General features: G+C 32.9%; 2 protein-coding genes across 3 annotated transcripts; both read left to right on the top strand.

Annotated features, from left to right (window-relative positions):
* Positions 1-1375: 1375 nt before the first annotated feature.
* On the top strand, positions 1376-7257 carry LOC133179360 (epidermal growth factor receptor-like). The gene is made up of 6 exons (XM_061314137.1): positions 1376-1506; positions 3311-3676; positions 4142-4273; positions 4678-4758; positions 6580-6698; positions 6862-7257. Exons 1-6 carry the CDS (start codon positions 1398-1400, stop codon positions 6991-6993), a joined length of 939 nt encoding a protein of 312 aa, XP_061170121.1. The 5' UTR covers positions 1376-1397; the 3' UTR covers positions 6994-7257.
* A 3152-nt stretch (positions 7258-10409) lies between these two features.
* On the top strand, positions 10410-25452 carry LOC133178952 (glycerol-3-phosphate dehydrogenase, mitochondrial-like). Of its 2 annotated transcripts, XM_061313609.1 has the most exons (18): positions 10410-10464; positions 12081-12197; positions 13331-13493; positions 13658-13782; positions 13930-14027; positions 14247-14410; positions 15295-15456; positions 15639-15783; positions 16121-16206; positions 16349-16456; positions 18119-18253; positions 19241-19419; positions 19854-19985; positions 20095-20253; positions 20670-20855; positions 22454-22552; positions 22933-23013; positions 24060-25452. In XM_061313609.1, exons 2-18 carry the CDS (start codon positions 12096-12098, stop codon positions 24165-24167), a joined length of 2232 nt encoding a protein of 743 aa, XP_061169593.1. In that variant the 5' UTR covers positions 10410-10464; positions 12081-12095; the 3' UTR covers positions 24168-25452. The 2 variants fall into 2 exon arrangements, with proteins under 2 accessions (XP_061169593.1, XP_061169594.1); XM_061313610.1 differs by lacking the exon at positions 22933-23013.
* Positions 25453-26428: the final 976 nt, after the last annotated feature.

The following is a 26428-nucleotide window of genomic DNA, read 5'->3' as shown; positions in this document are numbered from 1 at the left end:
GTTCCTAATCGAAAATTGTAAGTGCAAGGACGTTAGTCCTAGGTCGGGGGCTCTGGCGTTAAGTTGGGACTCTATGGATTCCATAGTGAAAATGCATTGATTCTTTGAAAATATTCTCTGCTCTTGTCATGTAGGAGGCAAACAGATTATAAAGTTGTAATTATTAAAGTGTTTTGTGAAATTATGGACAACTGGGTTAAGTGTTTTGGTCCTAGGCAGTGCTGTTTCGATCTTGTAGGAAAATTTGTACTGCACTGAGAGAAGTTATTCCCCTTTGCTATTCACCTATAATAATTAATCACTGAAAAATATGTAAATTATAGGAATAAAAGAATTACATAAGAATTTTTAATGTATTATATACAAAAGTTACTTTCATAGTTTTAATACCCATGTAGATTTGTAATTAATAGATATAAAAAATGGGATAAAATATCTTTGTAGACTAAATATTCTTTAAAGACTAAGGGAGAACAATGTTAGAAAATATGTTGAGCTACTATAAAGCACTATTGTAAGGTGATGGTGACAAATGGGAGTGTATTAGCACTGGAAAGTGCAGGCAAGTTAATTGATCTTATTTACGATTTGTTACTGAATGACTCTTTTCTTCATCCCTGATCATCCTATTTCTCTTGCTTTTTTTGGTAACGTATCTTCATCTATCAGTTTATTTTAATTTATACTTCTATGGATTTTCACAGTGTTGTATTATACACAGGTGACCGTTAAGGCCCTTGGACCTCTTGTTTTAGTATTGCTTGCACGGCAATAAGTCGCTACTTATATTCGAAGAGTTCATTGATATTGTGCTTTTTAAATGAAAGTTTTAAGTTCTCTGGAATTTTTCAAACATTTTATAAACATACAATCAGCCTAAAAGAAAGCATAATTTGATACAAAATTTAAGTAAAATATTTTCTAGAGAATGAAAAGAAAGTCATGCCGAAGGAACAGTCACACCTTTGTTTACTCCCCAGGTTTGACGCAACGCGGGCCTCCCGATTATAACTACTATGTGATATAAATGCATGTACTTTTGCATCAGCATTGTCTTCCATAAGAGACGAAGAGTTATAAAAAAATCTTTAGAATATATATATATATATATATATATATATATATATATATATATATATATATATATATATATATATATATATATATATATATATATATATATATATACAGTGTATATCATTGGGGTAAATCATAAAAAAAAAATCATTACAAGAAGCATAAGATGCTTTACAGATCATATAGCATTGTAAACGCAATGTATATTTTCTATCAAAGGTTCGCTCGAACGATAAGCGAGTGCGTCAGAGGTTAAAATATTTTCGGAGTCACGTGGTATTCATTTCCACTTCAACAGCAGCTTCTTGTTATTAAGGAAGATGGAGGTTTTCTTAAAGTTGTTTTTTGTGTGTTTAATGTTCGTATCCAGTATCTTTGGGGTAGAGATTATTGACGTAGTAGAACAATCAGTCTTTGGGCAGGGCAATGGTAAGTTGGAATAGAAAACAACAAATTCTTTTTAAAAGTTCTTTTTTGAAAGATGAGGTGAATGGGTTCCATTGAGCTATTTTTAGGACATTTGCGTACAGCAGGTTTTATTAAGTACACAATCATTTCATAGTTACTAATGTCCGATAAAAGACTTGAATTTAGTAAAATAAAATAGTTCTTTCGACATCTTGAATATCAAGTGTTAAATAAATTTTTGTAGTACAAAGCCTTGACTATAATGTTACATGATACGAAGACATTTAAATCCATTGTGTCTCTTCAAGATGTACGAGTATAATTTTTCAACTCTCTTTTTATAATAGATGTGTATTTTACCGGTAATTTAACTTCTCTCTGTTTTGTTTCCCGTTAATTACAGAGAAAACTTTTAGTCAAAGCTGTATTTCTATAGTACAACAAAGCTTTGTAAATGGCGAATGTTGGAACGGTATCGACCACATTGAACATATGTACATAAAAAAATAATAATACAGATTTCTTCAAAAGTTTTAAAAAAGAATCGACTGCTGTTGAAGATGATGAACTGTTTACTGGTTCTTGGCGGCTTTTTTGAAGAAAAAAAATCATAATGATCCGACATGTCACATGAGATACATGTGTGTAATTGAAAAGGTGGTCATTGTTAAAAGTCACGTAAGTTGGGTGGTTTAATTGTTATGTAGGGTGTTAGGGAAAAATATTTTTCGAATCCCATTCAGCAGGTCAAGGGCAACTTTAATGTTTTAAATGTGTCCTTGAACCCAACATGCATTCTGGAATATTCATAATTTTTTTAAAGGTGTAAATGAATGGGGAAAATATTGATGACGCCAACCGATCAGCACTGCTATTGTATTGCTTTATTATGCCCTTGAAAAAGATTTATGGGAGCATTGTACTTTATTGCCCCATATATGTCTGTTTGCGACCATACTGATCCTTTGGACTCGATATATAAAAGAGTATTTGACCATTTAATCCCAAGCTTACTACATAGATGTTGTCTGTGGGTTAATAAAGAAAGAATCTCGTTAAGAATTTGGTGAAGGAAAAAGCAGTGAGAGGTGTTAATAATTATATGGACAGTTTACAATTTAATCTCTGTACTTGCTACCTTCAGAAAGGCAGAGTCTGGGAAGAAGCCATAGAATGAAAAGGTCCATGCCAAACACGGCGATGAACAGTCTGAATAAAGTTTACAGTATAAAAGTTTAATCTTTTATTGTCAGGCAAACCCGTATTAGAAAGATGCTAGAGAAAAAAGCAAGAGGAACAACTGCTAAATACCAGGTCAAAAGTCAAGGTCCCAGGAAATTATTGCTGTCCGCAATACTTTTGGTCCAATTTAAAGAGCACCATTTGATTCTTTGAATTCATATTTTCTACAGAGACGTTAAATGAAGGACAAAAATTAAAATTACGTCAAAGACTCAATGCTAAAGAAAATGATCGGTGTTGACGATATAACATAAATTCTAAGATGTAAAGTTGCTAAGATTAATGGCAGTAATGATCATTGAGATATTACGAACACCGAAACCAGACTCGGAATGCTTCACTTTCCTGTGTCTTTGTTGTCAGTTTATGCCGATCCGCTAGAAATGAACTTTGTTGGACATTTCATTTAAAGCTCAACAGGACAGAAACATTTTAGTGAGATTGACGGCAATTTTTTAAAACTATTACAGTATCTGAAGCATACGGCTGAAGGTAACTGTTTTTGCTTGAGGGTTTAGACAAAGCAAAATCCCTTCTTCAATGTCTAACGTTAACTTCTTTCAAAAATATTTTGTACTTACAGAATGTTATGGCACCCATGTTGGTTTTGGTTACTCTGGAAGTGCTGAGTTCCACTATGAATCACTTTTAAGGCGGTACAGGGGATGTAAACATGTAGAGGGAAATCTAGAGATCACAAACCTCCAGTCCTCAGCCAAAATCTCGTATGACCTTTCCTTCCTTTCCCAGATCGAGGTTGTGACGGGTTACGTTCTGCTTGGTCTCTTGGACATGGAGTCCATACCCCTAACTAACTTAAAACTAATTCGCGGTGACAACATGTTCAATATCATGGGAGAGGATTATGGCCTCGTTGTGGCATTCACAGATTCCGCGGGAAAAGATAATCAGAAAGGACTAAGAGAGTTGCAGCTCCCAGCACTACGGGGTATGTTCTGTTGGCAGAACAAGATCGTTGTTCTGATGGTAGCTAGAGAATCAGAGACTAATGTTCTTAACAATGAAAGATAATGACGGAGACAAACTATCGTGTTCATTGAATCATTTTATCTACTTGAGAAATTCAGAATTAAATCGATGCTATAGACCAACTAATAGATTACAATTTAGAATTTTTTTTTCATAAAAAAGGTTTTAACGAACCAATCGATGTTTTGACAAAATTTTATTTACTACCACCAGGTATATATCTCTTAAAGCATTTGTTACATATTTGTTCATACTTTTGTCAAGTAATTTTCTTTTAAGATACATGTACCAAACATACCAAATCTGCTATTAAAACTGGAAAGTTATAGTTCTAAAAGCACCTTGAATGTTGGTCTTGAAATATTAATTTTGTAACAGTTTATCAGCAAGTATGCTGTGATCGTTTTATTTTTTTCTGCCTCAGAAATCTCTAGAGGACGCGTGTTGTTTCTGCAGAACCCACTACTGAACTTTGTGAATACTATTGCCTGGAATGTAATTGTCCCAGGGCTGAAAAACCCAGTTACGTACGGAGAAAGCGCCTACAATATGACAAGTAGGTGATTTAATATTATTTGAAATCTAATGTGCCACTATCATCTATACATGTAAGTGTGTGTCTTAATTGGAATTTGTAAAATGATGACCGCACTGCATCTTGGAATTTTATTAATTCTACAATGATTTCAAATTGTCGCACAATATATCAATAATAGTGGTTAATTTTAAGATGTTTTGGTCGCTTTATATAAATTATATAATAATGCAACATCTTTTTTTTTTTTTTTTTTTTTAAAAACTCATCTCGTATATAGTGGCACACTCATCTAAAAAAAAAAAAAGAGACCGGGTCAAATTCCTAAAATTACACATGGCATTAACAATAAGAAGCATTTGAAATCCTTAAAAAAATCTAATAATTCTTAGATATAACGACATACATGCGTATGTAATTGACAGGTCTTGAAGTGTGTGACCAGGCATGTGTAAAAGAAAACGAGGCTTACTGCTGGGGAAAGGGGCCTAATATGTGTCAAATCGGTACGTACCACAGCAGCCAACTTCCGACTTATATCAAACATGTACTTATATAATGTGCTAGTAACTTCCTTTTTATAAATTAGACTGAAATTTTTAAGAGGAACATTTGTTCATTTATCCGTAATAGTTTGCGCAGATCAGCATGTAATCTAATTTCTTTAGATATACTTTTTTTTTTTTTTTTTTTTTTTTTTTTTTTTTTTTTTTTTACAATTTACTGATTATTTTGAAATTCTCATCTGTAAATGGTATCTACCTTTTACAGTTTTAATGTTAATAACTTAAGTTTTTAAGTTCGTCATGACATTAGAACTTTGGATATACTCATGTATAGTCATATGTACATGTATACAAGGTATTACAGGGTGTGTGATATGCATTAAGAACTTAACAATTACAAAAAATGCAAAGTATGTCCATAAAAGACTTATAACTTAAACTTGAATCATTTCCTACAACCATTTAGTCCCTTTTAGTCCGTGTAAATTAAGGTGTTGTAGGACTTTAATTTTGAAGCTTTGTTGGTCTTTTTTCCTCCAAAGTATTACTAAGTACAGTTGAGCTTCGGTATCTTGAACACTGATATCTCGAATACCATGGATTTTTATGTCGAAGTGATTTGAAATTCTCAACCACATATGCTTTAAGTATTTTACCCTCGATATCTCGAATCCTCGGATATCTCAAAGGTTTTTTCTCTGTCCCGTCAAGTTCGAGATAACGAGGTTTGACTGTACTTTTAAGAACCTCTCCTGTTCAGAATGATTTGCCTTCAGTACAAGTATGTCCACAATACACTTAATAATGCTTATATATCTATATATAAATTTCCTTCACAAGTAAAACCCTATATATCACTATATACCGACAATATGGCACATGGCTTTTTATGCATTTCTTTGTGTTGCCCTCAATAAAATATTAGGTACTTGGAATCAGAAAGTAGTATTGTGTTGTCGAACGATTACACGGCTAACCGCCAAACGATGCGAGTATCTGTTGGTAAAACTGCTATTCAGCATCTCGTTTTTATGTATTATAAAGAAAAAAGGTACAGAATTATTGACTTCTTTAATCCCTGGTGTTTCACAGATGCATTTAATCGGCTTGATTCGATTAGTTTTCACAAATTATTTAATTGATGGCCTTGGTCCTTGTACAAGTACAGTTAGCTCTGCAGGGTATAAAAAAAAATACCGGCTTGGACATCACCAAAGTTAGCATTTTTTAAACATTTTTTTAATTACAAACAAATTGCCAGTGCTCAAGTGACGATCGAAGTGCGAAATAAAGTTTCATAACATGTTTACTCTATTTTGGACTATGATCAATTATGATTATACTCTTTGTTTAAAATAAATTGTGTGTTTGAGTTTAAATGCAAATAAAGTGTATACTATAATAATAAAAAGAATGTTACAAGAGATTAAATACAGTAATATTTGTTTCTGAAAAAAGGCCACGTATGCCGTGATTAAGATTAAGAATTCTTTAAAAACAAAAACAAAAAAAAAACAGCCGATTAATCGGGTACTCGATTGAAAAACTTAGCGATTAACCGGGTACTAAAAATTTTCCCATTTGACAATACAAAAAATGATATGAAATATTAATATCTAAAACGTAAATATAGAAATAATTGTCCCCGTGCTTCATTCTACTTAATACCTTATTAACCCCACCCACCCACCCCAAAAGAAATTCAACACAATCAGTAACAACTAGTGACATTTAGATTTTAAGAATTAAAGAACATCGTCAATATCATCACCCACCTGAAGCGGTTTTGGATACATTATCTTAGTATTATTTTTATTTTAGTGCACTTTCCAGTCTGTGATGAACTTTGTCCAGGGCGTTGCTATGACAGCACAATAGTGGGATGTTGCCATCCAGAATGCGCAGTGGGTTGCACGGGACCAAGCAACACTCAGTGTTTAGTAAGTTATTAATTAATACCCCAGGCCAGGAACATTAAAAGTACATGTAAATTTTTTTGAGCACCAGGTAAGCTCACCGAATACAAGTTTAAAACTAACACATCATTCACATGTAGTGAGTATTCCACTTTATGCCACAATATTAATTGTGATATATTTTCAGATGTGTAAATACTTTAAGTCTGGTGACTCCTGTGTGTCCAGCTGTCCTGGGGAAGTCTCAACACGCAATGGACAGGATTGTATCATGAAAGACCCTGACGCAACGCCATGGAGTCAAGACCTCAACGTGTAACACTACTCACGTGACAAGAATTGATAAAAAAAAAAAAACACTACTGTCATTTGCTGTACCTTTGTGACTTTTAATATTTTTTTGTATAAAAGATTCATTAATATTGTTTAAAGTCATTTTCCCACGTGCCAAATTTTATGTTTCTCATGATTGTACATTCCCCATGGATAGATGATTAATAGTTGCAATTATATATTGTTCGTAATTCTGTGTGTACGTCGATCAAGAAAAATAACTGGCATTAAAATTTATTTCCTATTCGTAGCTGAAGTTGTGGTAATATTGAAAACAGCAAAATTTAAAATTTCATTCATCTCCAAAGGGAACATTATGCTAATAAATGAACTACATGTATATAAACAGTACATTTATTGCTTACACTTATATTCAGAAGAAAATGATATCTCAGATATATGCCAGTTCAAAAGAATCGAGTTGATCATGAAAAATGGCATACACCAGAGGTCGGTAGTACCCCAGATCATTTCTGCAGCAAAAAGGTTTGGTAAAAGGATAAGATCTGTCAATGTTTTCTGGATTTATTGAAAGGTTCGTTTTTATATTACATTATGTAGAGAGAGCAAATGTTCTGTTTTCATGGCATAAAATCATTTCAGAAAAACTATCAGTTGTCACAAGAAAGAAAAAAAAAACTTTTATATCAAGTGGTTTAAAAAATGGAGAAAAAAAGCAACCGCAAAATTTGCTGCACATGAGAAAAGTAATTGTCTTAAAGATCTGAGGCAACAGAAAAAGAGTTGACAATTAAGGAGGAGGTTAAAGATTTTGGAGAAGCTCTTTTAAAGACGCGTGAAGTCTTGAAGATGTCTAACCGAGAGAACTTGCTTAAAATCACCGACATTCGACAGTTTCTTGCTGGACGGAAAATTTTGCTGTTCGCGGTAACAAAGACGAGAAAGATTCAAACTTTAATCAGTTTCTCTTGCTTAAGGCTAAATGCAAACCCAAGCTTCAGGTAAGGCTAAGAAGCAAGACAAATAAATACTGTAAATTAACTTCGAGACATCTTTCATTCGTGATTCTTCAGTTTGGAATCCATCCATAATTACTTATTTTCGCGACTGGGGCAAGATTCTGCATAAAACTGGTTTACGACGAGAAATATTCGCGAGTAAAATAAGATCACGAGACTCGCGAATAAAACTTAGTTATCAATATGTTGCTTAAGATATACAACATTAAATTCTGCAGGTGATGGGGTTGCAGGTTTTGCGATAAATTGTTGCCTGCATCAATTAATTTTTTAATCGACTGGGTTCTTTTCATTAATGGCAGACGAAACACGAGACATCTCCAACAATGAGCAACTTAATTTGTTCATTCGATGGATAAATAAAAAATTGAACGCTCATGGAGATTATATGTTAGGGGTGTATTGTCTTGCCGACATTGGAAGAAACGATTCAATAACCCAAGCATTAAAGACGCCCTCATGCAGTTCTATCTGCCTGTCAGCAAAGCACGAGGCCAGTGTTATGACATTGCTGTTCTATGGCAGGTTCTAAGACAGGTGTTGCAACACAAATTCATGCACATGAACTCTGAGCCCTTTACATACACTGTTATGGTCATGCTCTTAAACTAACTTGCAATGATTCTGTTTAAGGGTGTAAGTTGCTTAGAGAAACCCTGGACATTGCAAAGGATATACCAAAGTTGATTAAAGAATCTCCACGAAGAGAGATGATTTTCAATACATTGAAAATGCCCAAAAATCAAGAGAAAATCATCGGGAATAAGGGCATTTTTTCCCTCAAAATGAACAATAAAAAGCCGATAATTGTTTAGCAATTTGTCAAATTATGAAATTAAAGGAAATATATGGGATGAAAGCCTCAAATATGTGCGTGAGGTAGAATGAGAAACGGAATTAGAGGAGTGACTACTTATTTGGTTTGATTTCTTCTTTGGGTGTTTTCTGAGTGAAAAAAAATTACATTATGTAATTTGGCGAGGACTCCTGTCTCCAGAAGTCTCGGCAGCTGATAGTCAAAAACTGGCATTAAGACAATAAATACTTCAAAAGTCTTAAATGAATTATAGAGATAACGAACATGCAGTACTCAAGCTTGAAAGTCAATTCAAACAAAACAAAATCAGGAGCAGAGCAAACACGATCCTCTAAAACCTCAGAGGTGGGATCAGGTGCCATGGAGGAGTGAGCATCCCCTGTCGACCAGTCACCCACCATGTGCTCCTTGTCATGATCGGTAAAAACGGAAAAATCCTTACACAAATCAATGGCCTAACAATTAGTATGAAAATTTTCAGTCAGCATTTGACTTAATGATGGATTGTATTTGCTGACAAGGTTATTGTATCGACCACTTGCGAGATGATGACTTTAAATGAGACTGTTAATATTCTTGTTTCATTAACTTGTTTGTCAATAGCTTGTTTTGTTTTAGAAATTGTTCGTACGTAGAGCATGCTCTTGCGTATCGAATCAACTGGGTTTGTCAATAGCTTGTTTTGTTTTAGAAATTGTTCGTACGTAGAGCATGCTCTTGCGTATCGAATCAACTGAGAGACATAAACCCCACTAATTCTGGTACTTCCTGCATCTAACGCCACCAGCTCATTCAGATTGAAAACATCACTGAGATCAACAATGAGCCAAAAACGAACAAATAATTTGCTTCTGTTACATGCTTATAAAATTGAGACAGATGAAGTGAATCAAAAAATAGCTGATGAGTTCCGAAGTGAGAGTGAACACAGACTGGCGATTTTTGGAATGTTCACTCAGTCATTATCAATACCTTATGGTTCAGAAATGAAAGAAAAGAAAAAAAAAATGATAAAGAAAAAGCAAAGCAAAAACCCCAACAATCGTTTGTTGGTCTCGAGCACGGAGTTTCCGGAGTGTTCAGACAGAACTAATTAAATTATGTTTAGCTCTGACTCCGAGAAATAAACGTTAATGTTTATCCTTTTTTTTTTTACTTTTATTAGAATTTTCATTAAAATTAAATAAAATATGTTCAAAACAATCTTGATGATCCCACACAGCCAACAATACATATTAATCCCTTGAAATGTTCATGCAATCGATGATCGATGTCCTGTACACATCACTAAAGTACACACAAAAGTGTCCCTCCAATTACTACTGAATTTATTCTCTTTAGAGAAGGCGAAAGCCTGTCCACTTCTCTAAAGAGAATACTACCAAATGATGTTTTACTGAGCAAATTACAGAAAACTAGTAATCAGGTAACCTATCTGAAATATGTTAATTTAGAATTAAAGAAAAACTGGCACTTGCATTATTAATACACAATTTCCATGTTCAATGATAGCGGGGATGGATTGTGAAAAAAATAAATTTCATCGGGATCGATATTCAAAAACGTGAGGTCATGGTCAAAGACTTAGCAGAAGTGATTTTGTCGCTTTGAAGTTTGAGTTTGACACGAAAAGAAGACAGTTGGATATCCTTCTTTTCAAGTAAGTAATTATTTAATCATAATTCTAAATATTTTATGTTTATTTCTTGTACAGAAAGTTTTCTTTCCTTTTTGCCTCTGTCCCCGGATAGATGTAATAACGAGAATGTAGAGATAATTCTAACTGGAATAATTACCTTCGTCGACACACTGTTTGTCTGCTTCTTGTCTACTTGGATTAAGAATTAATCTTATTTTAGGAAACTTTCTTTTGATTGTATTTTTCTATAAAGCTTCGTCTCAATTGTTTTCCTTGCTGTCAAATTACATAATATTAATATAACATCAGTTGAAAAATATCCTGTTTATTTAGCACTGTGAAAACCGGAATTTGTAACTTAACCTGTTAACAGTGTTGTAAACGTTGAGTAATCCATGTCCTCTAGGTCCAACACTTGGGGTGGGGCTAAGCTCATCAGATACTGAAATTCATTTATATTTAAATATAAACATTGAAGCTGGTGAAACTGAGCATTCTTTGATGTAGGCAAAAGCCTGTCCACTTCTCTAAAGAGAATAGAGTTACTGGTGGAACTGAGTTGACTATAGCAAGAGAAGCTCATGATACTCTTGAGCTCAGATGACCATCAAGGCCCATGGGATTCTTGTTTTGAGAACATCCTCATTATTAAAACCTGAACATTTTTGACAATTGACACTTGATTGCTTCATGTCAAAATGACATTGCTTCAGAGGGCGGCCCTACTGTAGGGTCATCAAAACCAGGCTTATAAGTACAAACTCAATTGGAAGCAGAGTTCACTTTTGATTTCATGCTTTGGTAATTTGTCGTTGTTTACTAATCAATACACTTTCCTCCTAATTTTCTGTTTGTCTTCTAATTAAAAAAAAAGCTATGAAGATAATTCAAACTTCAGAAACAGTATCGGGAGATGGGTTTTCAGCAATGAACAATGTGGCTCAAAGGGGATTTGAGGTGGAATTGCTTAATTCAAATAAGGCCATTCCAAGTTTTTTCTATGTTTAGCGTCCACGTGCGCCTTGGTTTTTGACACCCCATATCACAAAAAAACAAAGTCATGAGTCCTCAAATTGAATATTCTGGTCAAAATCACCGAATTCTGTCAATTTCTTAAAATATTTGTCTACAGTATGACATATTAGGAATATTGTAAGCACTGAATACCTTAATTCTGCTGAAGAATAGGTTTTTTCTACGAGAAAAATAGATTAATGAAATCAAATCATTTGAGTTACGTCATTTTTATGACTATTAAGTCTGTGATTTATTTTTTGGTTTGTGTGTTTTTTGCGAATAGGTAGGTAGGTTTTTGAAAGATGGGTGGACGCTAAACAGAGAAAAAACTTGAAATGGCCTAATATTAAAAATGTTGACATGTGCTGGACAGGTATATATTATGTCTGCAAGCTTTTAATGCCTATGGAAGTCAGTACATGTATTTGGAATTAAGAGGTGGTTTAGGTATAAAAGATTATTGGAAATTTACATCATTTATATATATATATAGTTATAATTTACAGATATTTTTCTCAGTTTGTATTACAAATCTGTCAAATGCTCAAGGGATAAATAAAAACAGATTATAATAAATTTTCATTTCATGAAGTACCCTTTCTGCTTGACTTATTTTTCAGCGTTGACAAAAAGAAATGCACCGTTTTAGTAAGACATTGCGCAGGTTGGCAAAGTATGGCATTGTCATAGGAGGTGGAACATGTATCCTGGCTTGGGCTTCAATGTCAAGTCCTCAGGTTTGTAATACTTCAGACATAAAACTATTAATTTGTAATTCTTACCTTATCATTGTATATCATGTATTCAAATCTGTAACCTGTAATTTATTTAATTATATATATATATATAAAAAATGTTACCAAATTATAGTAAAAAATATGCATAAGTGTAAGATATATAAAAAATGTTACCAAATTATAGTAAAAAATATGCATAAGTGTAAGTGCTGGGACGATACAACTTTTTCTATATCGATACGTATCACCATATTTGAGCCACGATACGATATGTATCACGATATGTTGAATTGGTTATAAAATGTTTGTTTATATTGGAATGAATAAATGAATAATTTCTTCGCAAATAAGAATAATTTATTCAAAGTTGTACATGTATATCTGTTATAAAACAAAATAATTTTACAAAGTAGTGTTAATTATCATGTATTTCATAATTATATTCATATTTAGTATATTTATTTTATATAATTATTTATCCCAAAATGATAAGTAGACAAAGAAAAACATTAGCCAGAATTTTTTTTGCGATATTTCGATATTTCTTCATATGTATCGATATGGGTATCATCCTCACAATGAATCGATATTATCGATATCTCGATATATCGTCCAAGCCCTAATAAGTATTGTTGATGGCAGGGGCTGACAAATCCCTAGTGAATTTTAGGAGAGGGCAAGTGAAATTTTATCAACCACTTGCCCGTGGACAAATGACTTTAAAAAAAAATAAAAATGAATATTTAAGTCATAGATTTAATTTTGGGCATAGGGGATTGCATGTTCAACTCAGTGTTTTTCTTCCTATTTTTTGAAATGCATGTATATATAAATACAGTATTAGTTTATGGTTTGGCAAGCCAAAATTCAGGTAGGGCAAGTGAGATTTCACTTGGACAAGTGCCTAAAAAATCTATTTGTCAGCCCCTTTTGATGGCTTACTTACTGTCATCATCATTATCATCAGTGTGATTATGACCATCCCCCTTCTCCTGATGAGCAGAATTATAACTTTTTTGTGTATAATAATTTATTGAATCTGCTTTGTTGATAAAAGGCTCAAGAAATAGATGGAACTGCAATGAAGACATTTTGACATTTGAAATTATTTCCATTTATATTTATGTTTACAGGTGCCAAATGTACTAGCTGCAGAGGATCAGATGAAGTATGCGTGGTCCCCTCTCCCTACTCGCCAGAACATGATTGACTCGTTGAAAACGGAGGAGTTTGATGTTTTAGTTATTGGAGGGGGAGCAACAGGGTGTGGAGTGGCCTTAGATGCTGTCAGCAGAGGTAGTGTTTTTTGTTTAGTATCAAACAAAACAACTCTCTATAAATAACTTTTTCTGAAATACAGTTTATTAAATTTGGTTAACATGTCTCACTCATATTGTGAATTGATTTACAATGTACATGTATAAAGATATAATTGATAAATTTTAGCTGTTATTTTTTAGGTCTGAAGACAGCTTTAGTAGAAAAGTTTGACTTTTCCTCTGGAACCAGCAGCCGAAGCACCAAGTTGATACATGGAGGGGTCCGTTATCTACAAAAGGCTGTTTTTGGATTGGATATAGAACAGGTAGCACATCTTCAGTGATTGTTTTGGCAGAATTTAAACTGAAAAAGTTTCTTTTTTATTCATATTAGTTAATACTGTACATAATTTTGATCTGTGAAAACAAACCCTGATTAATTGCATTATTAACATGTGCTTTGTTTCTTATAGTATCGAATGGTCAAAGAGGCACTTTCAGAAAGAGCAAATTTGATCCAGATTGCCCCTCATCTAGCATATCCGTTTCCTATTATGCTACCCATTTACAAGTTAGTTTAATTATTGATAAACAAATTGCTCAGTACAAGAGTCAAGAGACCAGTAAACATTTGTTAATTTAAGGTATAATATTACCATTTTCAGCTGTTTTTTAGATGTTAGATACACTAAAAATGTTGCATGTATAAGTAATGAAATTTAAAGATTATGAATATACACCTTTAAAACAACATTTTTAAAAAAATAAAACAAGTTAATCTTTTAATCAGATACTGGCAGGTCCCCTACTTCTGGGCAGGAATTAAGATGTATGATGTGATAGCTGGAAAGCAACTCCTCAAACCAAGTTATTATTTATCTAAACGTAAAACACTGGAAATATTTCCCATGCTGAAGCAGGAAAAGCTGGTGGGGGCATTGGTTTACTATGATGGTAAGACGTTCATCCACATGACAGCTGTGTGTGTTTTGTATTAATTTTTTCTGTATTTACCATGAAATATTTGAATTCAAGTATGTCTTTCAAAATGTAACAAGCACTCTGAGAGTATTGCGTAAGCAATGCTACCGTATAAGTGGAATTTTTAGCAATACCCAAATTTAGCAATTTGTCCGTAAAAATAAGTATTTTATTTTATCAAGAAGAAATTTTAGTGATTCAATGACACCTAGAAAGAGTATGGTTACCTCCAATGCAGTATGGATTTTAGCTATCTCAATACCTCGTAAAAATGCCAAAATTTTAATCCTTGCTAAAATTTCTATTTTTACTGTAGTCCCCTACTGGCAAGTTTATTCTGGTTCCCCTTAAAAATTAAAAAGGTCATAATTCCATCAAAAACCATAGAAGCAGAACAAAGTGCAAACTTGATCTATATCTCATTAAGATAGACTCACGTACCAAAAATCAGCTCAGTATCTGCAAGCGTTTAGGAAAAAAGTGCAGAAAAGCAAGTGGAAAATCTGGTTCCCATTGAAAATTTAAAGACTGTTACTCTGTCAAAAATAATTGAAGCTGAACAAAATGCAAACTTGATCTGTAACTTATCAAGATACACTCACATGCCAAAAATCAACTCAATATCTGCAAGTGTTTGGGGGAAAATGCAGAAAACTAAGTGGGACAAACTGACAGACAGACAGCTATAGTCCCCTCCAGTTTCATGGGTAGGCCACTAATAAAGATATACATGTACATGTAGGAAGATGCAGAATAACTGAATAAGCTGTGAAATGTTTTGTTGTAACTTAATTTAAAGACAAATGTTTAGAAAGATGACCATGTTCATGGTACAGTTATGTTTGATTACATTACAGGACAACATGATGATGCCAGGATGAACATTTCCATTGCTATTAGTGCTGCACGTATGGGAGGTACCATAACAAATTACACAGAGATCTTAAAACTTTATAAAAAGACTGATGAGAATGGGAAAGAAGTCATCTGTGGAGCCAGAATCAAGGACAGACAAACCGGTAAATACATATAGAGCTGACTAGAATGAAGAGATCTAACAAAGGCTATACTGTGTGTAGTGTGGTGATACAACACATATATGTAAACCGACAGTAGTAAATTCCCTGTGTTCATCTTAAGCTTGTTCAAGTGATGATGTGATCATGAACGATATCATTACAGAAATGTTTTAATTTTTCAGATCAAGAATTTGATGTAAAGGCAAAATGCATAATCAATGCTGCTGGTCCATACACTGACAGAATTAGACTAATGGATGACAGCAGTCAGAGGAAGATCTGCCAGCCGAGTCAGGGTGTACACATAGTGCTACCTGACTACTACAGGTATTGACTGATTTTCTTGGTTTTTTATGCTAATTTGACAATATTTTAGGTGTAATTAGTAAACATTTGTTATAAGGCTGCACGCTTATTCACTGTTTTGTTGTAAATGTTTAAATTACAATTGAAAATATCAAGACAAAAAAAACTTTTGAGATAATTCAGATACATGTAAATATCATAAATTGTATTCATATTTACACATGGCCTGACATGGGTGTATAAGCATAGTCAAAACCCATGAATGGCACCTGAATGGCAAATAAAATACATTTACACAATGCAAGCAATACCTTCTATTACTGTGAATGCATGTACGTAATGCACAAAAATGTTGCAGTCCAGACAAGATGGGACTATTAGACCCTTCCACTAGTGATGGTAGAGTGATTTTCTTCTTGCCATGGCAGAATCACACTTTAGCAGGTAAGTAAGTAATGTACCAGACTTCTGAGAAATCATGGAATATCAAATTATTTTAACAAGGATAACTAGAAGTTTTTTTTTAATTTGGCAGTCATTGCAATCCATGTATTTAACATTAAATATTTTGATGTTCATAATTTAGGAACTACTGATTCCTCCTGTGAGCTCACAGATTACCCAGCTCCAACAGAGAAAGAAATTCAGTTCATCCTGAACGAGGTCAAGAATTATCTTCACCCTGATGTGGAGGGTAAGCTATTTAACATGTATTCCAGTCTTCTCATACTCTCTTGTTTATTCCAACAATAGCAATCAAAACTTCTAAAATCTCTATTGAAAATATCATTTATGTAGGAAGCTGAAGTATTTTTAGCTCACCTGAGCTGAAAGCTCAAGTGAGCTTTTCTGGTGACATTTTGTCTGTAGTCCGTCTGTCTGTCCGTCCATCTGTAAACTTTTCACATTTTCGACTTCTCCAGAACTACTGGGCCAATTTCAACCAAACTTGCCACAAAGCATCCTTGGGTGAAGGGGATTCAAGTTTGTTCAAATGAAGGGCCACACCCTCATTCAAGGGGAGATAACTCAGAAATAGTGAAAATTTGGTGGCATATTTTAAAAATCTGGAGAGAAAAAGTTGAAATGTATAGGAAACCTTTGTTATATAGTGTACATTCAAGTTTGTTCAAATCATGACCCCTGGGGGTAGGATGGGGTCACAATGGGGGATCAAAGTTTTACATAGAAATATATAAGAAAATATCTTTAAAAATCTGCTTCTCAAGAACAGCAAAGCCATGATTTGTCATATTAATATGGAAGCATCCTCAGGTAGTGTAGATTCAAGTTGTTCAAACCATGACCCCTGGGGGTAGGGTGGGGCCACAAGGGGGGATCAAAGTTTTACATAGAAATATAGGAAACAAGATGTGTTTGTGAAACACTATGCACCCGGCGGCAACAAAGTTCAAAAAAGCTATTTTTAGCGTATAGGTCACAGTCAAGGTCACAAGCTCATTGACCTTGGTGTCATTTGAAAGAACTTTTAAAATTAGTGGAGTATGCATACCAAATATGAAGTCTCTATCTCCTATGGTTCAAAAGTTATGGCGAGGTTTGAAAAAGCTATTTTTAGCATATAGGTCACAGTCAAGGTCACAAGGTCATTGACCTTGGTGTCATTTGAAAGAGCTCAATTAGTGGAGTAAGCATTCCAAATATGAAGTCTCTATCTCTCATGGTTCAAAAGTTATGGCGAAGGTTAAAGTTGACAACAGACAGACAGGACAAAAACAATATGCGCCCCCCGATCTATCGATCCGGGTGCATAAAAATCTTTCTCTCAAGAACAGCAAAGCCATGTTCATCATATTGATATGGAAGCATCCTAGGGTAGTGTAGATTAAAGTTTGTTCAAATGATTACCCCTGGGGGAAGGGAGGGGCCACAATGGGGTATGAAATTTTTACAAAGGAATATAAATATATAAATATAGGAAAAAATCTTCTACTCAAGAATAGCAAAGCCATTCGTTATATTGATATGGAAGCATCCTCAGGTAGTTTAAAATTCAAGCCCCCCCCCCCCCCCCCCCCCATAAACTTTTCAATACTAAATTGATTTGTGCTTTTTCCTAGCCATTGTGCTCAGGTGAGCAATGTGTCCCATGGGCCTCTTGTTTTTTTTGTGTTTTCTTTTTTTTAGAATTTTGACCCAGAATCAGCAGCTTTTAGTTCTTTTCATAAAACCTTTTGTATAACCTTGAAAAAGGTTGTTATGCAAAATTAACTTTAAAAATAGAATGAAAAAGTAGTAAAAGCCTATGCTACCCTCAGATATCAAAAGTGATAAATAAAGTTATGTGAAAACAAATTCATTTGGATGTTAAATAATGTTGTCTTCCTGTTTACAGTTCGTCGTGGCGATGTGTTGTCAGCCTGGTGTGGTATCCGTCCCTTGGTGTCAGATCCAAACAAGAAAGACACTCAATCTGTAGCCAGAAACCACATTATTGAAGTGGCAGAGGACCATCTCATCACTATAGCAGGTATAAATCAGAGGTGCCATGAACAATGACAACAGTGACAAGAAGTAAATCATGAGCCTCTGAATTAGAATCTCATTAGAATTTGAATCGTTTCAAAATTATTATAAGAGGGGAAAATTTAAAGCATTTGAACTGTGACAAAAACTTAATTAACTCTATAAAGGTATGAATTTGAAGTTTTTCAACAGTAATAAGGACTAAATTATGACTCTAGCAGGTATGAATTTCAGGGATTTGAACAAGTACAAAATCATCAATTTAGCAGGAATAAATGATAGGTGTTTGAACAAGGGTTAGTGTATCATTGGACACTCCACCTCAATTATATGAAAAAGCAATAGAACAGTGACAAAATCATTATTATAGAGGTAATTTGTTAGAAAACGGCAACAATAATTGTAAACGTAGAAACTTCAGTAAAAGGTTGACAGATTTGATGAATGATTTATTATCATTATAGTTTCTACTAGTAATTTTCTCATGGTTTTTAAAGAGCATTCTTAAGTACAATCATCTTTGCTCTCCATAGGGAGCAAAGTGGATTGAAAACTCTTGGCTATAGTGAAGATGAAATACAGTGTACTTGTTTCAACTTGCCATTTTTTTTTAAATTCTGAAATTTTCATATTTTCAAAGTATAACCAGTTTTACAGCAATTGACCTGTGGAAGGGGGAGACTTAATATGAAAGCAGGCTTAAGTAAATAAATAATTTAACCATGATTAACAACACCTTGTCAGACTAGCAGGTAAAAATTGAAAAAAAAAACATTGGAAGGAACTTATTACAACCTGTGTCAACAGAGAAAAAGAGATGTTCAGATAGTAAATTTTTTTTTTGATATTTTGCTCTTTTTGGCATTCAGAAGAATGAAGTTTGATGTATCATGTTAAGAAATTAATGATCTTTTTCACTATCTGTAGTAAAAATGTTTCTACTGATCATATGAGTAGTATTCTATAAACACACTGTTCCTCTATATGATAGGAGGAAAATGGACAACCTATCGACACATGGCAGAGGAAACATTAGACAAAGCTGTGGAGGTCTGCTCATTGAAGCATGCCAAGCCCTGCCAGACCAAAGGGTTATTACTGGACGGTGCACATGGCTGGACACCAACACTATTTATCAGACTTGTACAGGACTTTGGCCTGGAAAATGAGGTTAACTCTCTCAATAATAACAAGACTCTTCTTTGTATTGCAAATTTTTTATGAACTTTCTGTCATGACTGCTCATGTTATTACATGTATTTGCAAATACACTGTAATATGACTAAAATCAGTTAGCAACTTTTATAAAAGTAAGTGACAGCGTAAGTTCATGGAGAAATAATTTCTTGCAAACAAAAAAGTTTTTTTTTCAGTACATTTATCTAGAGTCAATCAACATTAGTTTTATATATTGATAGAAGCAGACAAGATTACAGATACATGTGTTTTTTAATCATGTGATATTAAAATACTTGTATTATCGCTTAGTGTTAGAAATAACTATGATTATTTGGAGACATTTTCTAAATCAAAATATTTGGAAAAGTGTTGCAATTTTTGTTCATTGATTGATTAAAAAAGAATTTGTTGTAAATTTCTTACAGGTTGCTCAACATTTGGCCAATACGTATGGAGATAAGGCCTTTAAGATTGCAAAAATGTCATCATTAACTGGGAAGAGATGGCCAGTGGTTGGGAAGAGACTTCATGAAGAGTTCCCTTATTTAGAGGCAGAGGTAAAGAGTTGTGGGGAAAGGTCCTCAAAATACACTGACTTATCTTGCTGGAAAATTATTGAAAGGAATAATGTTTTTAATTAAAGTCTTTCTTTATAAATTTTTGTAGGTGAGATATGCTGTTAGGGAGTATGCCTGCACTGCAATAGATATCATCGCCCGCAGGACCCGGCTTGCCTTCTGTAATGCAAATGCCGCAGAAGAAGCCTTGCCCAAGATAGTGGAGATCATGGCCGAGGAACTGAAATGGAGTAAATCAAGACAACAGGTTAAACGAAAGTCATAGAAATTAGATAGATTCCTTAGCAAAGTACAGAGGTTTCATTAATTTTTGTGGGATTCAAATTTTGTGGTTTTGGGAAAAATATTCAATTTTGTTTATATTTAAATTCATGGACATCCACCCCAAACTATTTTATCATCAGTAGAATTTGAGGCTAGTTGATCTGACACCCATTTTCATGGTCTGGCTCAACCACAAAATTTGCTGTTCAGCAAAAAATGATGAAACCAACCAATGAGGTCTAGTGAGAAGAATCAAAGAGATTGATACTATAAAATGGAAAACAATGCTAAGGAATACAACTGCATTGTACATGAAGAATTCACTTCATACATATGCATGTATATACGTGTAATTTGTTGATTTGTTTTTTGAAGCTTCACCTTTATCTTTAAATGCAGGATGAGTTGACCAGAGCGAAGACTTTCCTTAGGAGGGAGATGGGACTAGATCTTGGTAGTGGAACTTATAATGTTCCTATCAACTTCAATAAGGATGAGATCAACATGTATGTCAAGCGATTCAAGAGTCTGGACAGAGACAATAAAGGATATATAACTGTGAACGATTTGCGACGTTATTTCAAGGTTAGTGTGATGTAGGAGACAACAAGCTCATTTTTAATGTTCTTTTTGAGAAAAAATTTTATTTTTGCTTTTTTTATATTTTTTTCTTGTGCTTGTTTTACTTCTAAGAATTTTATTTAAAAAAAAAAAATTAAGCCTGAGTAATTACTCCAATATTAAATTTCCTCTCTGATATGTTTCATTTACATGTGTTTACTTTAGGCATCGGTGAGTGATTATGCAATAAAACTTTAATTTTTTAAAATATTCATTGTGTAGGAATCCTAGTCAAATTAGCCTACAGCATTTGCATTGTAAACATTCTATAGTAATACTCCCTCTATATAAAATAGTCCTAGCAAATCATAAACTATCACATGATCAAAAATTACGGTTATTTTTGAATCTGGTAAAATATATACATGTAATTACCATAATCATTATTACAGCAGAATCATTATTGACATTGTAGGATGATTTACACTTTACAAGTACCAATTTATTTCTCTCTAAAAAAAATCAGTTTTTAACTGAAAATGTAACAAGTGGAAACTTTATAAAATGGCATGTCGAGCCCTATTCAATCATTTACATGTATTTTGTTTGAAATTGAAACTTTCTTTACAGTAATTGTAAAGTTTCATGAATGTAGTCAATGGCTGCATAGAAATTGAACATAGAAAAATCAGTGTTCAAAGGGCTTTAGTAACCAATAGTTTATTGCTTGAAAGCTTTAAATTTTCCATTTTTACTGAGTTGCTTTTGACTTAACACTTTTTGATACATTTATCTTTTGTACTTTTTGCCAAAACAAAAAACAACAGCAAAAAGAAAATCAAATGAAATTCTTTAAGATTTAAACAATTTGTTTCAATTTTGTCTTTACTGTCCAGAAGAAATATCAAATTGAAGGATGTCTCCTTAGTATTATTGAGAAGAAAATTTGTACAGTATGGAAATGTGCAGACATAAATGCATGTATTAAGTGATGAGAAAAAAAAAAACAAAAACAAAACTCAGTGCCAGGAAAGGTCAGTGTGAACTAAAAGCAAACACAGATGGTGCTATTCACTTAAACCATTTGTTAGATGACTTTCCTTTTATATTTATTAACCTTTCTGAATTTACCTATGATATTTAAATCATTTATTTAATATATATATAGAGGGTCCATACATTTACTATATTTCATATACACACACAAAATACACTGTACATAATTATATACAATAGCAAAGGGGTAAATTCCTTGTATTGCATTTTCTTGTTTTTATATAATATGCATTTTGTCTTTTATAATTTGTAATTTTCTTGGCTTAATAAAAATCATATTCATTGGGTTGATTTACCAGGGAAAAATATGATATTATTTGTATTGTACACAGTTTAAAAATTTGTTTACCATGGCTTCATATACCAAAAAAAAAAAAAGTAGATAAATAAAATAAAATTGCCAATTACATAGTAAATATTGGTAATCTTACAATCCTATAGATTATAAGCAAGCTTTGTTTATATGTTTACAATTTACAGTGTGTGAATTGTGTAAGAAATGTATTTTTGTTAGTTGACAAATTTTAAGTGTGGTTTTTGGTTATTCTGATTGATTTTAATTTTAGCAAACTGGAGAGAGAGTCACAGAGGATCAGTTACATGATATTCTGAGTGAAGTTGATCTCAATCGCAATGCCCAGGTAGACATTGGAGAGTTTTTACAGGTAAGAAGCATTAGTACAAGAATGTACAGCAATGTCACATGTTCAGGTATTCATTGTAAAACTGTGTTTCAAAGCTATTCATCTTCTGCATGTATATACTTGTTGTAAAAAGACTAGCATCTACATGAATAGTTTGTCATTGTCATGTATTTAAGAGCATTCACCTGTAAACCTGTATTCATTGTTTGGTTGAGTTGATTTTTCTACTACTCTTCTGATTTAATATTCTATCTATAAAATCCATATCTGCCTCTATGTGACTCACGGCTCACATCCATGTAAATGCATGCATAAGTTTCAGTGTGAACGTTTGCCAGCTTCAGCACCCATAGACATGTATAGGACTTGATTAAATAAAGTTGGGGGTGTTTGTTTTCCAGTTAGTTTACTGTGCTCACATAGCAGCTGAGATAAATAGTCAAGATGAATATGATCAAGACCTCCACAGAAAACATCAAAGGGTACTGAGCACCTTAAAAATACATTATATCTGTGTGCCTTGGATTGAAGTGTGTCTATCTCTTGCTGTTATACCTTTAGATTTAGTATTATTAAAAAATACACAACATTTGCTATTTATTATTTTTTTTTAATTGTACATATCTTGCAATTAATCATTTGCTAATCCACAAAAATAACAAGACATGTGATCTTCCTGCCTTGATTGACTAGGGGTGGTTTCTAATAGTAGCCAGTACAATGCCATGTATAATCACATTAGGGCACCTGACCTTTACATTTGTTTCATTCTGATAAATTTTAAGTGTTTCCTGTTTACAAATTGATGTTTGTACTTTTAATTTATTATGTGTGAGCTTTTATGGGTGCAGTTGTGGTATTTACTATATGATATATTACTATATATACTTGCCTGTAAGTCAGGTTTTTGGGAGTTAAATTTTGGTTCAAAACTCTGTGTCCGACTTATAGGCAAGTCATAGAAAGATTGGTATTTTTCTTGATGACGAAAAGTAGTATTTTATAAACAATCCTGTCGATTATCGTTGACCAAAGTCTTTACATATTTATCATTTATGCATTCAAAGACTATGCATAAAGTAAAAATATTTATAAATTTTAATACATGGGTAGTTTTATTTCTATTTAAAGTGTGCGTTACTTATTTTTTAATGATTTAAAATTAGATATCGACGTCATTTTGTAATAAATATTGATTGAAACAAGGTTAAAAAATGAGAGCATTGATTTGAAATTGTCGACCAATTCTGGCAAAAAGTTGTACCGACTTATAAGCGGTTCAATGGAAAATCTCCCAAAAATAACTGCAAAAAATACAACCGACTTATAGGCGGACCGACTTAAATGCGAGTATATATGGTAGCTGATTCTATGATGTATAAGCTGAATATACATTGAACTGTATCTGCTTCCAATATCTTTGTTGCTTATTTTGTTGAATGTTGATATTTTTGTCTATGAACTTTCTGGGTAAGACTATAGATATCCAGAAATACATATGTTTATGGATTTCATTTCTTTGCTTCAGCTGATGAGTGCATTGAAAAGTGGAGCAGTTTCCAATTCACGATTTGCTAAGGCTGCTGAAATGTCAGCAGAGAAAATTCCAGTAGATAGGAGTGGAGGAGGGGTATAGTCAATCCTGAGGAAAAAGATTAATTCTCTTATTTCATTTTATTGTAGATTAATTCTCTTATTTCATTTTATTGTAGAATACAGTGTAGGATTAGTTTTCTTATTTTATTATATAGAATACAATGTACGTGTTACTTTATATACTGAATTTTGTGTTTTACACCTGTTGACACCTGATAGAAATCCTACTCACTCATTACCGGTTTGTTAGATACCATATAGATCCACAGATACATATATAAGCTGAATATTTAATATGACGGAGAGATTTTTATGGTTATAAGTAGAGTATAGGTATATCAGAATTAATACTTAAATAGTTGTTAAGTATTGTGTACAAATGTTTTTGCATAATTTCCATGGACATGTATTTTTTATTTTTATAATCTGTGATCTTGTAAGCTAATCTAGGATGTACTAAAACAAGGATTTTTAAATATGATATTTTGATATTTACTAGATTCTGAAGTACACTTATGTCTCAGTACCTTTAATTGTCTTATTATATTGTATGTGTAAATTATTTGCAAAAGTTTATTGAATATTTTGTTGCTTAGGGACCTGTTTTCAGAGTTGTTCATTTTTAATTTTTGTGGCATATATATTTTTCTAATTAGGCCTCATGATTTAATAGATAATTAATAACAATTAATTCCATAGAGAAGTGAACTTAGTGTTTACTTTTTATGTCAGATTTATTTTATCTGTGCCATTATTATTTAATTATGTATATGGATGAAATATGTATTTGCATAAGCTTCATTATAAGCATACCTTTATTGCTGTTAAATGTGCTAATTAATATATGGATGTATCTCGATCCGAAGAATGAACAAATACCATACTTAACTGTTACCTTTAATTGGTTATAAAACCTTTCAATTACTTGCAATAAGGAATTTTCAAATATTGGATAAAGTGAACACACCATTGATTTCAATATTTAAATTTCTTGGACACAGGCTAGAGGAGACCAGGGTAAAGTGTCCCTTTGTTCTATAAACCATTTTTCAAAGTGCAACACAATTTTGGTCTGATAGTAATAAAATGTGGTTCTAATGTAGACTAAATTAAGATACAGTGTACATGTACATCATTCTCAATGTGTATTTTAATGTTGATGAATAGTTTTACTGCTGGTATTAAACACCCAATAGGTAATTAAAGATGACAAAACTCACCTCAACAAATGTAAACTCTGAAGCAATGTCTTATATCAAATGAATGTTCAAAAAGTAATAGAAGTTTATCATGGAAAGATTTAGACCTTAATAAAAAGGTAAATATAGTTCATTATTAATTGATCATTAACACTGAAATCTATCCAAAGATACATCATCCATATCAGAAGGAGGAGAGACATAAACTTACATAGGAAGAGGTGTACAAACATCAGTCTGACCCTTCAGTTTAGGAAATGTTGGTCTCTTGCTGTATCTGATAATTATGCATCTTTTAATGCTTTGTTGTCCCGCACTTTCACAAAAGCGAGGAGACTTTAAATCTTATTTGTCAGTCTGATGTCTATCTATCAGTCTGACACAAAAACTTTAACCTTGGTTATAACTTGTGAATAAGAAGAGATACGGTTTTCATATTTCACATGTACATTCCCTGTGACAAGACCTTTTCAAATATACTTTTGATTTTTGACCCCGTGACCTTGAAGTTTGGCCTACTTTTCGAAAATTTTAATATTACTTTAAATTGGTCATAACTTTCAAATGAGAAAAGATAGAGCTTTCATATTAAACACTGTACATGTACATTACCTGAGACAAGACTTTTCCAAATATACAATGATTTTTGACCCTGTGTCATTGACCTTGGTCATTTTTATGTTGATTACTTTTGAATGAGATATGATAGGGCATTCATATTTGACAAGTGCATTACCTGTGTTAAAATGTTTATGAATGTGCTATGATATTTGACCCATGACCTTGACCTTCAAGTTTGACCTAATTTTCAAACATTTTGTCAGTGTGAAATAAAATGAAAGCCCCCATCTCTTCTGGAACAAAAATTATGGCTAAGGTTAAAAAATTTTGATAAGTAGGTCAAACTTCTAGGTCAAGGTCGTGAGTCAAAAATGATATACTTTTCTGAAAGGTGTTGACATAAGTAATGTACATGTAAATGAAAGCCCTATCTTCTCCTGTTCAAAAGTTTTTACCGATGTTAAAAAAATGAAGAAGACTGTAGATTAAACTTTAAGGTCAAGGTCATGATGATAAAATTCAGAGTACATTGGGAAAGGTC

This window comes from Saccostrea echinata, unplaced genomic scaffold (genome assembly GCF_033153115.1).
Source record: "Saccostrea echinata isolate AGI-Se365-2 ecotype Australia unplaced genomic scaffold, CSIRO_AGI_Sech_v1 ptg000004l, whole genome shotgun sequence".
In the NCBI taxonomy this organism is placed as follows: Eukaryota; Metazoa; Mollusca; class Bivalvia; order Ostreida; family Ostreidae; genus Saccostrea; species Saccostrea echinata.
The sequence above is the reverse complement of the archived record's forward strand: the minus strand, read 5'-3'. Positions and strand labels throughout refer to the sequence as shown.